Source organism: Hippocampus guttulatus, chromosome 12 (assembly GCF_054856545.1).
Source record: "Hippocampus guttulatus isolate MCC_2025c chromosome 12, RoL_Hgut_1.0, whole genome shotgun sequence".
In the NCBI taxonomy this organism is placed as follows: domain Eukaryota; kingdom Metazoa; phylum Chordata; class Actinopteri; order Syngnathiformes; family Syngnathidae; genus Hippocampus; species Hippocampus guttulatus.
This window is the reverse complement of record NC_141272.1, coordinates 10,924,282-10,936,066: the sequence shown is the minus strand read 5'-3', so window position 1 is coordinate 10,936,066 and position 11,785 is coordinate 10,924,282. Positions and strand designations below refer to the sequence as shown.

General features: G+C 42.1%; 1 protein-coding gene across 12 annotated transcripts; it reads left to right on the top strand.

Moving 5' to 3' along the window:
- Positions 1 to 7: 7 nt before the first annotated feature.
- Positions 8 to 11,034, top strand: rtn2a (reticulon 2a). 12 transcript variants are annotated; one of them, XR_015102457.1, is made up of 10 exons: positions 10 to 234; positions 620 to 673; positions 1,403 to 1,909; positions 2,655 to 2,849; positions 6,877 to 7,084; positions 7,963 to 8,101; positions 9,694 to 9,763; positions 9,855 to 9,901; positions 9,971 to 10,085; positions 10,152 to 11,034. XR_015102457.1 is itself a non-coding variant. In XM_086125429.1 (10 exons), exons 1-10 carry the CDS (start codon positions 204 to 206, stop codon positions 10,225 to 10,227), a joined length of 1,383 nt encoding a protein of 460 aa, XP_085981555.1. In that variant the 5' UTR covers positions 10 to 203; the 3' UTR covers positions 10,228 to 11,034. The 12 variants fall into 12 exon arrangements, 10 of the variants coding, with proteins under 10 accessions (XP_085981550.1, XP_085981549.1, XP_085981548.1 ...); XM_086125429.1 differs by having other exon boundaries at positions 2,658 to 2,849; positions 9,971 to 10,029; XM_086125428.1 differs by having other exon boundaries at positions 9,971 to 10,029.
- Positions 11,035 to 11,785: the final 751 nt, after the last annotated feature.

Genomic DNA, 11,785 nt, shown 5'->3' with positions numbered 1-11,785 from the left:
GCTGGTGTGAGGCAGGGCGGGGCAGCTAAGTGTCTGAGGCAGGAAGCTGCTCACGCACATCACAGAGGACTACAGAGGCAGCCTGGAGAGAAGGACCTGAGGGTTTTCCCGCACGATTCCCTGGCAATACATGAGAGTGGAAGGGGGCCCGGGTGGGGGGGTGTCTTCCAGGCTGGGAAGGCTCAGCGATGCCTTGATGGAGTATGGGCCAGGTTTTAGGATTCTCCCACTGCCGTAAGTCTGCTCTTCTTTGCTAGCTTTCGGACTGATGCGAGAGCATTTTCCTGCTTCTCATCGCCGTAGCTCAGCATCTTTCTATCGCCAATGATATCGTATGTTGGCCCTCCTCTTCATCTAGCCTCGTCTTCATCCCTGCTCTTTGGTAAACACATGGCTGAACGGAGCAATGTTGTGCTTGCACTTAGTTCTACTTGCATGTTCTCATACATTGGATAGAGGAAACCTATTAAACTGCTTAATCTTTATTTATTTTTTGTGACCGTGGCTAGTTGCTGGGGGGTGTAAAAAAAAAAAAAGATTTGAATCAGAACATAGCTTTTGATTTGAAAAAATATGAGGTAATCTAAATGAGTTGTTCCTATCCTTTGTTTTCTTGCAGAGGAATATGGCTCAGTGGCCTCCACTCCTGATTCGACACCCCCGTGCACCGACGGTATGAATGCAACACATTGACACTCTGACATATGACTCATTGGAGTTTCTTCTTTTTGGGAAAGTAAGAGTGCCAACCAGCTTCCTCTCTTCAAAATATCTTAACTTAAGAGCCACAAGTGATTGCATGCTTCCAACTCAAAGACGCTTTTAGCTCTGTTTTTGGACATCAAACCTAAGACACTGCTGAGGAGTTTTTTGTTGGAACAAGAGAGACACACTGAGATTGAGGCACGTGGATATTACAACTGCAGGAAGTAGAAACGGATGACAATATGGAGTTTGTGTCCCTTTACAGCTCCCCCACAGAATAGATATTGTACCCACAATAGCCCACATTTGCAGTGTGAGATTGTGTGGGCTTGACTGGAACGATGAATTGAAAAACTTGAATAATGCACTTACCCAAAAAAAAAAAAGAAATTAAAGCAACAATGCATGCATATTTTGTTTAATTGTTTTCAAAAGTATATGTTTGCAAATGCCTTATTTTGATTAAACACAAAAGATAATCAGTCTGCTTTCATGAAATCAGAGAATAATTACTGAGACGGTGATTTCAGAGGATTGGGACAATTTGAAGTTAACTAATGGCTCAAAACGATTGTGTGTTAAAATGGATTTTGACACCACTACAAAAAATATTCAACATTTGGAGTGGAATATCATCTTTTTTGGGGTTTTTTTGTTTTTGTTTTTTAAAATAATCTAATCATTCTATTTCTTCCAGGTGGTAATGAAGAGTCGGAGCTGTACGAGCTGCAAACAGCGAGGGACTGCTCCGAAGATGAAGAGGTTGTCTATGATGATGACGACACACTGGCCTCCTCCCCGTCAATCTGGGGCACGCCGCGTCAGAACTCCCTCGAGCTGACCTTCTCCTACATCGCCATTGCCGAGCCCGAGGCCGTGGGGGCTTCACGCACCCACCGGGAGAGGCGCAGGGGTGGCTCGAGGGGAAGTCGCACCTCCCTGGTGCGTACGGACACCCCAGAGACGCCGCTGGACTCGCCCGACGTCGACTGGGGCCCGCAAGGCTTCCTGAGTCGGGCCGATGAGGAAGAGGGCCAAGTGGACGTGAGGACCACAAGCCCAAGAAGGAGCAGGCAAAATGAGACTGTAACAAGGCAGCCATCGGCCCAAACTGCGGACATTGAGACTCAGGAAGGCGATGCGGTGATCATAAGTGAGGAGAGCAGCTTTATCCAAACTTTTTCTCAACCACCAATACTTCCTGGTATGATCAATTCCACACAATCAGACAGAACGTTTTGGAACAATTCATATGAAAATTGTAATCAATGTTTGGCAGGGAAGCGTTTTGCTTTGTTTTTGTGCTCATCCCAAAGCTTTCAAAGTATTGGTATCAAAGTGAGTTGAGGGACAAAATGTTTTTGTTTTTTTTGCTGACATTTGGTAACATGATGGGTAGCTTTTAAAAAAAAAAACATTTCAATACTAAATCATGGATTGTCGCTTCTCCTGGCAGTGCTTGGGCCCTAACCCCTTTCAAGTGATATGAGGAAACTGCATTTATGGTCTAGGAAGTAACGTGCTACATTTCAAATCAGAGACAATGATCTCTGGATGGATTAGCTAAATTTAGTCTGGGTTGTTTATGGCCTTTACAGAGAGCGTTTGCTGCTTGTACATGCGTACTTCAGATACATTTTTTTTTCATAATCAAATCACCTGTAAGTCTTTTTTTTTTTTTTTTTTCGAGTAATGTAAAATGAAATTGAAATTATATTAGGCTTTTTTGGGATCATAGCGTTTCCGATTTTATCTTTACGACTGAACTTCAACTGAGATTGTTTGCTGTTACGGCTCAGTGCCATGAACAGTGGGGGCTTACTCTATTCGTGAAGCCAATTGTATAAACTGATTCATCCAGCGGGTAAATGCAAGTGCTCACAAGGATGCAATGGTGATGGTCATGTAATGATGTGATATCATGTGTGATGTCATCCCCTTTTTTCCAGCAGCAGCAGCAGCATCGTCACCGACCCCAGAGCCTGAGTCACCCGTCATTTTAGAGGAGCCCCTGCAACTGACTGAGCCCAACTCCATGTCACCGGATTCCATTGCTCCAGATACTCAGGAAAAGCTGCTGAACCAGCGGTGGTACTCAGCCCTTAACCCCTTAGACAGCGCCACAGTGTGCCCACATATAGCAGGTACATGTCCTTATCATTTTGCCACATCCTAAATGTCCCCCTGTCTTTAATGGGAGAGGCACTTCCACAGATCAGATTTCACATTGATCGTTCAAGAGTAAGCTAAGATGCTCTCACCCTTGAGAAGTCCTCCCTCTTCCCTGTGTCTCCACGGCAACCATCTCTCTGGAATTCAGGAATGATTTGGTTTTAGTATTTGCAGCTTTGTGTTGGCTTTTTGCGGTGTGAGATAACATCCTTTCTTCCTGCTCAGTGGCATTTGAAGTGGACTGTCACTCGAAACAGAGCTTGGCTTATTTTAGTGGTGTGGGTGTCTCTGTGTTGGGGGTAGCAGTGAACCATGGGACTTTGAATGAATGTGCAGTAAAGCTGCTGACAGAGTTTAGAGTGTCACGAATAAATAGCACACATTAATCTTTTGGAGCTTTGCGTTTCTGACGCTTGGGTCTGTTACTGCACATCAAACCAACGATAGGTTTTATACTGCCGACAGTAGAATTGGCTAAATTGACCATACACTGTATTATTCCCAAGACTGTTCTTCGGTTAGCTTCAGTTTCGTAACAGGCTAATCACACTCAAAACGTTTGGCATTTTGCTTATCAAATGTTTGTGGGTTATTAAGTGCCATCATTTTCTAACTCTAAACGTGTCTTTGTTGCCTTGGTTTTAAGCCAAGAGCTAGCGATAGCTTTACCACAAGCGCCACATCAACAAACTACCCTCTTCTCTTTTTTCATTTGTCGAAAGGCTCTCTCCACTCTTTACAACCATGAGCCAAAGGGATGTTAAGAAATATTCTGCTTCAAACCTGTGGTAGGTATAGCATTGTACTGGTAATCCTTAATCCTTTTTGTTTCACCTTCTCTTTAGCTTCTCAAAACTATTCATTTTATCTCACTAAAACTCCCAACCTTGCTTATTTCCTTTTGCTTGTTTCTTTTGTTATGTGGCTAACTGTGGTTTTTCTTTTTTGTTTGTTTTTTGTTGTGATTCACTCAAGAAATGAGTTAGCATTGGTCAGCTAATCACCCAATTAGACCTGATTCTCTTGTTGCAGCTGCCAAATGGCTCTATGCTTTATGACCCACTTGAAATATTTTTTAATGTACGTAGTCTAGATTTGAAGTAGCAGCTGTGCGTTTGTACAAACAATTTGTCGTACTGGTCATGACTGAAGTCTTTCTGAGTTAAAAAATAAAAAAATAAAATAATCATTTCAGTAGAGGGGGTGGGCGGTGCAGCAGGAAAGATTATTTTGGGCTGCTGAGTGAGCAGGGCCCAGCCAAAAACAGCTCAGGGGGGTCGAGGGGAACACGGCGGGACAGAGAGGCTAGCGAGGCGGAACAGCAGCCAAAATGGCCAGCAAAGGTGAGAGAACTTGGCTGAAAATTGGGGGAAAAAAGTGGAGGGAGTTGTCAACTAATTGTATCTTTACAATGTATTGATGTTTTCTAGCCATGTGGTTATTGCAGAAGTAGGACCGGTCCCCAGCTTCTTTTAGTATGGTAAACTGCTTCTCATTGTAGAGTTTGATTGAGTGGCTATCCAGTTGGGGAAATGAATGTGCGAAGAATTCTGTGAGCATAACCCAGAAGTTAGCTGGTTCCTCAACCTGAGAAATATTTGGGAATTGCGATGCAAATGTCATGGAAATAGAATGCACCATTATGTTGTGGTATTTATTATCTGAAGCAAATATTGTAATTTTAATTATGCGAAGCACATTGTGTTTCCTTGTGTATGAAATGTGCTGCAGCATCTAAATAAAGCTGCCTTGCTCTTCGCTTGGGTCAGCTGGGAAAGGCTCCAGCGCTCTGCATGATCCTGAAAAATGATAAGCAATGTAGAAAAGGAATTGATGGACGAGGTACTCACACACCACTTGTTAGTATTGTGATTGATTTTTAAAATGTCAACACGACCAGGAAAATTTGTGTTTCGACTGAACTTGAAGTAGGTGGTAGTTTTTCCTGAATTGTCTTGTCTTGAAGCAATTGAAGAGAAACAGAGTTCCGCTTTCAATTTCATCATTTCCATTACGTGTAAAGCACAGGCACTTTTGTTTTTTGGCTTTTGTGTAATTTACCGTTTCCAAGTAACATTGTGGTTCTCTATGCCCTTTTATAACTTGATGATGTAATTCATTGGCACACTTAACCAGTCATGTATTCTAGTTGCCAGGTAGTCATGACAACTCTGGAACCACAGTGAGAGTGGAGAGTAGAACCAGAGGTTTACTCGAGCCTTCACACTACACTTTTCAACGTCACTTCACTGTAAAAATCTTCAATGCCATCAGTGTTTTTTATTCTGTTCCCAGTGGTTGTCACTTGCTGCAAACTGAATGCTGACACAACAGACAGACACACACACACACACACACACATACGAATCCTATGCAGAGTGTGCTTTTTTTTTCCTTTCACTGCTGATAACCTAATACCAGGAAGTATGTATTTGTTCCAGTGTAAAGTGTCAGTTTCCGGATTGACGGATAAGCATAAGCATTCTATAGACATTTATATATCGTCGCTGTCGGGCGGAATCCTTCCAAAATCACTACTTTGCTGGCTCTTGTTCTGTATTTGAATATTATCCCTTAATCAAGTCTCTTCTAAAATTTCGTACCAAAAATTTTGAATAAAAGCATCCACGATCCTTGTGAAATGATGTGGATGGTGAGGGTTGAATAAAGATATTGGGAAGATAAAAAATGAGGTTGACAGAATTACATAGTGTATTTCATAATTCTATGACTCCACCCGGTTCAGTCTCAGCTGTTGCTGGTTGACCAAGCGAGGGGAAACCAAGTGGTTGTAGAAAATGGTGCTGACGCCTGGCAGCAGGTGCCGCGAAAGGCCCGATTCAAATTCCCCTCAACCGCTTGCTTTCCTCTGTCATCTGAGGGGTAAATTTAGCCCAAGCTGAATCCGTATGTGTCCTATTCGCCGCTCTGGTGTCTCATGTTGGCGGCTGGAACGCACTCTTCATCCTTGGGTCACCCCACCCCCCCTACTTTTACTGTAGCCTTCATGCCCCTCCTCGGCATCTTGGAACACATTGATCTTTTGCCATGCTCAAAATTTAAAGTACTTCTGATACCCCAGTGGTTTTTACACCAAATGCCGCCTACAAAAATGTGAGCTCTCCTCATAGCGCCATCAGGACCAACATTAAAATGCAATAGTCTCGTAGGCCTCATCAAAATTGACACAGATGTTTTATTTCTAGGAAGTGTAGGTAGATAGTTAGGTATATAAATACTAAGACGTTTTTTTTAACCTTTTACCTTAATGTTTAAAAGGAACAAATTCTAACAGATTAAATGCAATTGTAATTTAAGTGAAGTACAATTCTTTCATGTACCACTAGAGGGTGGCCGCGTACTGCTGGCATTTTTTTTCATTCATTCATTCATTCATTTTCTGATCTGCTTATCCTCACAAGGGTCGCGGGGGTCTGGAGCCTATCCCAGCTGTCTTCGGGCAGTAGGCTGGGGACACCCGGAACCGGTTGCCAGCCAATCGCAGGGCACACAGAGACGAACAACCACCCACGCTCACACTCACACCTAGGGACAATTTAGAGTGTTCAATCAGCCTGCCATGCATGTTTTTGGAATGTGGAAGGAAATCTGGAGTACCCGGAGAAAACCCACACAGGCCCGGGGAGAACATGCAAACTCCACACAGGGAGGCCAGAGCTGGAATTGAACTGCACAAAGGAATTGAACTCTGCACTGTGAGGTTGATGCACTAACCACTGGCCCACCGGGCTATCCGTGGCATTTTTTTGAATATTCAAACTTTTTTTTTTTACAATTATGTGAGTGTTTATACAGTGTCAACCTCCCCAATATATCGATGATAATTATCATATCATGAGATTCGTGATTGTATCGTGACGTTACAGCCCTACTCGCCATATGCAAAACTTTACTATCTCCCTCTTAATTTTCACAGCATGAACAGGCATTGTTTTCTCTAGTTTCTATTCTGACTCCTCTGTCCACCGTATCTTCCAGTCATGGACCTGATCTACTGGAAGGACACGGAGCGAACGGGATTGGTCCTGACGGGCATCGTGGTGGGTCTCCTATGCCTGTTCCAGCTCAGCATCATCACTGTGGTCTCCACGGTGTCTCTCGCCATCGTGTGCGTCACCATGTCAGTGCGCATCTACTACAAAATCCTCCATGCCCTCAACTGGGGCGATGGAGAACATCCGTTCAAGTAAGTGCTTTTCTTTCAGTGTTGTGTTACTCATTGGGATGGGCGATAAATACCGTATGCGAAAAATGTGTTTGGTCGAGTTGTTATTTTTAGGACTTGCTTGCCAAAAATTTGGGAATGACTTGACTTGTGACTTGGTATCTAAGTGACAACGGTTGCAACTGGTGACTTGCAGATATGTAACTTACTCTCACTATACCCCTTTAAGCAAGAGCTATTTGAACATAAACGGTGCACAATGTCAATGTCGATTGAAGCATGAAATATCGATGCACAAACTCTTTAATCCATGACAATTTATTTAATTATGTTATTACAGTATGTTAATATAAAGTACAAAACTACACTGTGCTGTTTTTCTTATCGAAAAATATCATTTTTTTATTTGTGTGTTGTGGGGCGAGAGCAAATTGATGGCATTTCCATTCACTTCAATGGGAAAGATGTTTTCAGTTGTGAACGTGGTCACAGAAGAAATTAGACTAATAGGTTGAGGCACCAATGTATTTTTTAAACATTTTGTGTTCTGTAAAATTCCCAACGAAAGGAAATAATGTAAAGAGAATCAATTTACTCACACTCAAATTTATGCCATCGTAAAACAGTTATTGAACAGCGATTAGTGGCATTTTTTAGCCTGTGCAAATCATTAAATAGAAAATGTACTCTGAAAAATAGTTGGGTTGAAGGGACTGAACCCACTTGGGTCAATTTGACCCAACTTTTTATGTTCAATGAATAACCCAAAAAGTTGGGTCAAATTCACCCAAGTGGGGTTGGTCCCTTTTTGACCCATAATTGGGGTTATTTTTGACCCAACTGTTTTGGGGAAAGATGTCAGTTTGTAATATCTGTTATCTTTTGAATGCGTGTGACAGGTCATACTTGGACATGGACATCAGTTTTAGTGGAGAGGAGACTGAGTTGCACATGCAGAAAGTCATTGTCATGACTCTGTGTGCTGTGGACTGTCTGAAAAGACTCTTCTTTGTCGGCAACCTCTTTGAATCCCTTAAGGTGAGAAAGGACGGCCGATCGAATGGCCAGCCATTCCGTATGTCCCTGTTTGATGTCCTTGTCCTTCCAAGACCTCTCCTCCCTATCATTCATTTTTACTGTGTCTCTTTCATTCTCTCACTTTGAATGCCATCCATCCTAACTCCCTCCACATCCCTGGTTGTAACAGCAGTGGCGTTCTCATTATGCTCGCTCCAGGCCTGGTGTCAAGCTGCCAAATTTGGCCAATGCCACTGCCGGCGACTGTCATGCCACATCTACATATTGGCAGTAATCATGTGGCACCAGTATATTTGTCTTGGTGGTCTCTATTTTAGGATTTAAAGCAAAAATATTTTAAAATATAGATTATAACGTCAAGGCTTTGTGTGACGTAATACGGCTACTATATTAAGTCCAAATGAATCGTACAAATTTTATGAGTCAAAACAATCTTTCCTAAAGCTGGGTGTCAACATTCAATCATTTTCAAGAAAAACTAAGATGTCCTAAACCTCCGTTTTAAATTTTTCTTCTCACAATAAATAAGTGTGCTGCCATCTCGTGACACTTCCCTGGATCCTGCAAACACTTTTATTTGCGGCCATGTATTTCCAGTTCTAAGTAGTGAATCTCCCGTTAACTCATCTGCTGCTTCTTCTTTTTTTCTTTTTTTTTTTAAATACTGACCACTTGGGCTATTAACAGCGTACATTTATACATAGAGAAGGCTGCAGGACATTAGCAGTACATGTTGACAGAGTGTGAGCTAAGCGAGCCCTAACCTGGGGACCTTCCAATGTCAACCCTGACCTGGCTGGAATGTGACATTACACGTAGCAGCTGGAGGAGGAGGGTACAGTATACGTAGATAAGATAAGATATCCTTTATTTGTCCCACACTGGGGAAATTTACAGCCTCCAGCAGCAAGAATGTAGGCAGAAAGAAGAAGAAAAAACAAACAAACACCGTTCAATTAAGTGCAATAGAAATACAAAATGGATAAATCGCAGTGCTATTTACAGTTGTTTTCCACATCATTTAATTATTCTTAATATTAGATGGTGCGGGATAAGATGGAGGCCCTCCCCCGTCCAAGACCATCATGTCCCATATTGGGAAACACTGACACTATTGATGCCGCTACTCTTTTTGAGGTAGACTGGACCCTCTGATAGATTTTTATTGATCGGGCACATTCCTGAAAAAACAAAACAAACGGTAACATTTTCTTTTCTTCATGGTTCAACTGATGATATGGTGGCTCGAAACTTGGAACAGTCCCCTCAAAATACACAGCCATTAATGTCTAAACCACCGGCAACACAAGTGAGTACACCCATCAGTGAGAAACTCCCCATAAAAGGTGTAAGCTATAAGGGCCGTATTGAATAGGAAAACCAAAAAAATGAAACAATATAACAAAAAAAGTTATTATTCAGAACTATTTCTACGAATGAAGGCCACAATTTTTTTCCCATAAGTCTTTTTGGCAGTAAACGTTGAATTCCCCCCCTTAGACACTTGTGGAGCATATATTACTGCGAGTAAAATCACTTTCAAAGGGATAACTTTTTGGCGCAATGATGTGTTTTTTCACCTTGCTTTGTAGTTGCTGGTCCTGATATATCTTCTTACTTATCTGGGAGATCTGTGCAATGGCCTCACGCTCCTCATCATCGGTATCACGTCACTTCTGGAAATATTTACCAAACTCTTGCTTTGCCTTTTTTATGCACTTCTTTTGTGGCTTTTTTCTCTCCCTCTGCGCAGGCGTGATCGCTCTCTTTTCTTTGCCGCTTTTCTACCGACGGCGTCAGGTAAACCCTGTCATGTCCCTTCCCATCATTTGCATATTTGACCAGAACACGTTTGTTCATGTGTCTCAGGAGCAAGTGGATGCTTTCATTGCAAAGATCCAGGCCCTCATTGGCAATGTGAAGGACTTGTGAGTACATTGCCACCTTGTGGCAATGATGGATATATGTCTAGATACCTGAATAGGTGGGTCAAACGAGACCCTTTTTTTTCTCCACATTTCAAATCCACCATCATGTATCTCTCGCACAGCTTCCGAAGACTGGCCCACGGCGGTGCCCTCCCGCCTGACCTGACCCCGGGTGGTGCCAAACCTAAATTTCAATAAAGACTGATGGATGACAGGATCACTAGGATCTGCGGGCCGTCACGCCGATTTCTTACCCAGCAAGCAGTCTCAGCTCCACATGACTGAGCTGCTGCATTCCGGAAGGAAGATGGGACGTTTACTATTGGAACTGTGTCTAAGTTATTGGGTTTTTAAGGGGTAATTCTTAATCAGGATGGTTGAAAAAAGAAACTGTGTTTTTGTTTGTTTGGGTTTTTTTCCCCATAAGTGTCTGTTGAAAGCTGTCGTCCAAATGAGGCTCCTGGCACCCCTTATGGAAACTTAATATTGACCTGACATCATCATTCGCAGCAGCATCTCATTGACAGTTTGTGTGCATGATATTTTGTGAATGCAAATGCATTGGAACGACTGTTTCATGTGTGAATGTGCATACCTGTGTGCCTGTGAGTAAGGAAGTCACTCAAACAAGCAATTAAAGTCACTTTTTGTCCTTTTTCAGACCTAACATTTCCTTTTTTCCCCTCCTGCCTTCAGCCTTTCCTCAAAATCGGCTCATCACATTGTGCATTATTGCAGTTTGACTGTCAATTGTCGGCCAAGTTCACTATTGGGTGGGGCATCGCTGTGATGGAAAGGATGCGGAAGTGTAGGTGCCTTTCTAACTGCAGGATCAAGTTTAGTCAGGAATTATTTTTTGCTTCTCCACACAAACAATCACATCCCTTGTTTACCTGCATCTTGCCCTACAAAGGATGAACTTTTGTACCTGTATGATGCCTTTGTGGTAAGTAAAATCACTTTTAGAAAAAATAAAATTGGTTAGGATGATCTCCAACATTTACAGTCTCTTGGCTTGAAATCCTTTAAAGGGGAAGTCAACCCTCAAATTTGTCTTAATATGTTCTCTGCACCTCCACTAGTCCAAACACGACATTCTGATTAATCTTGCGTTTGTGGAATATGGGTTAAGCAGTGTAATCTACACGTTATTACCCATCTGAGGAGGCAGCCATTTTGCCTCATTCTGTCGATTGAAAATGACATCATGGTTGCTCAGGTAACGACCAATCATGGCACACCTGTTTTCTGAAGCTGAGACATGGTTGGTTGTTACCTGAACCGTGAGCAGCTGTGTTGTCATTTTCAGTTGACAGCAAAATTGCCACCCTCTGAGATGGACAAAAATAAGTGGATTTTACTGTTTCATAGAACATATTTTTAAAGAAAATTTGGGGGTTGATTTCACCTTCAATGTTGATGTTGTCATTTACTTGCTGCTATTATTCTTAGCCACAAGAGGGTGACAAAAGTCCAGGGCTCAACATGCCTCACGAGTTTGCGCCATAAATACAACAACAAGCCACTGGACAATTGGATAAACATGTTTAAATTTGCAACGGTTTACAGATTAAATGAAGAATATGTTAAGACAATTTTTATTTTATTTTAAAACTTTTAGGTACAAGTTGTATTTCACCTTTGTGCGCAATACATTTTAATTGGATTATTTAAGTAACCCCCTCACCCACTCAATAAGTGTAGTATGTTCAAACTGCATAAAGTTACAGAGGTTCACAGTAATAATATTAAATGT

Bases quoted from the DNA above. Each gene is read 5' to 3' on its own strand.
- rtn2a (XM_086125420.1), top strand. From the start codon at position 204: ATGGGCCAGGTTTTAGGATTCTCCCACTGCC. The intron at 7,085-7,962 runs GTAAGTGCTTTT...TGCGTGTGACAG, and splicing joins GATGGAGAACATCCGTTCAA to GTCATACTTGGACATGGACA. The intron at 8,102-9,693 runs GTGAGAAAGGAC...CTTGCTTTGTAG, and splicing joins ACCTCTTTGAATCCCTTAAG to TTGCTGGTCCTGATATATCT.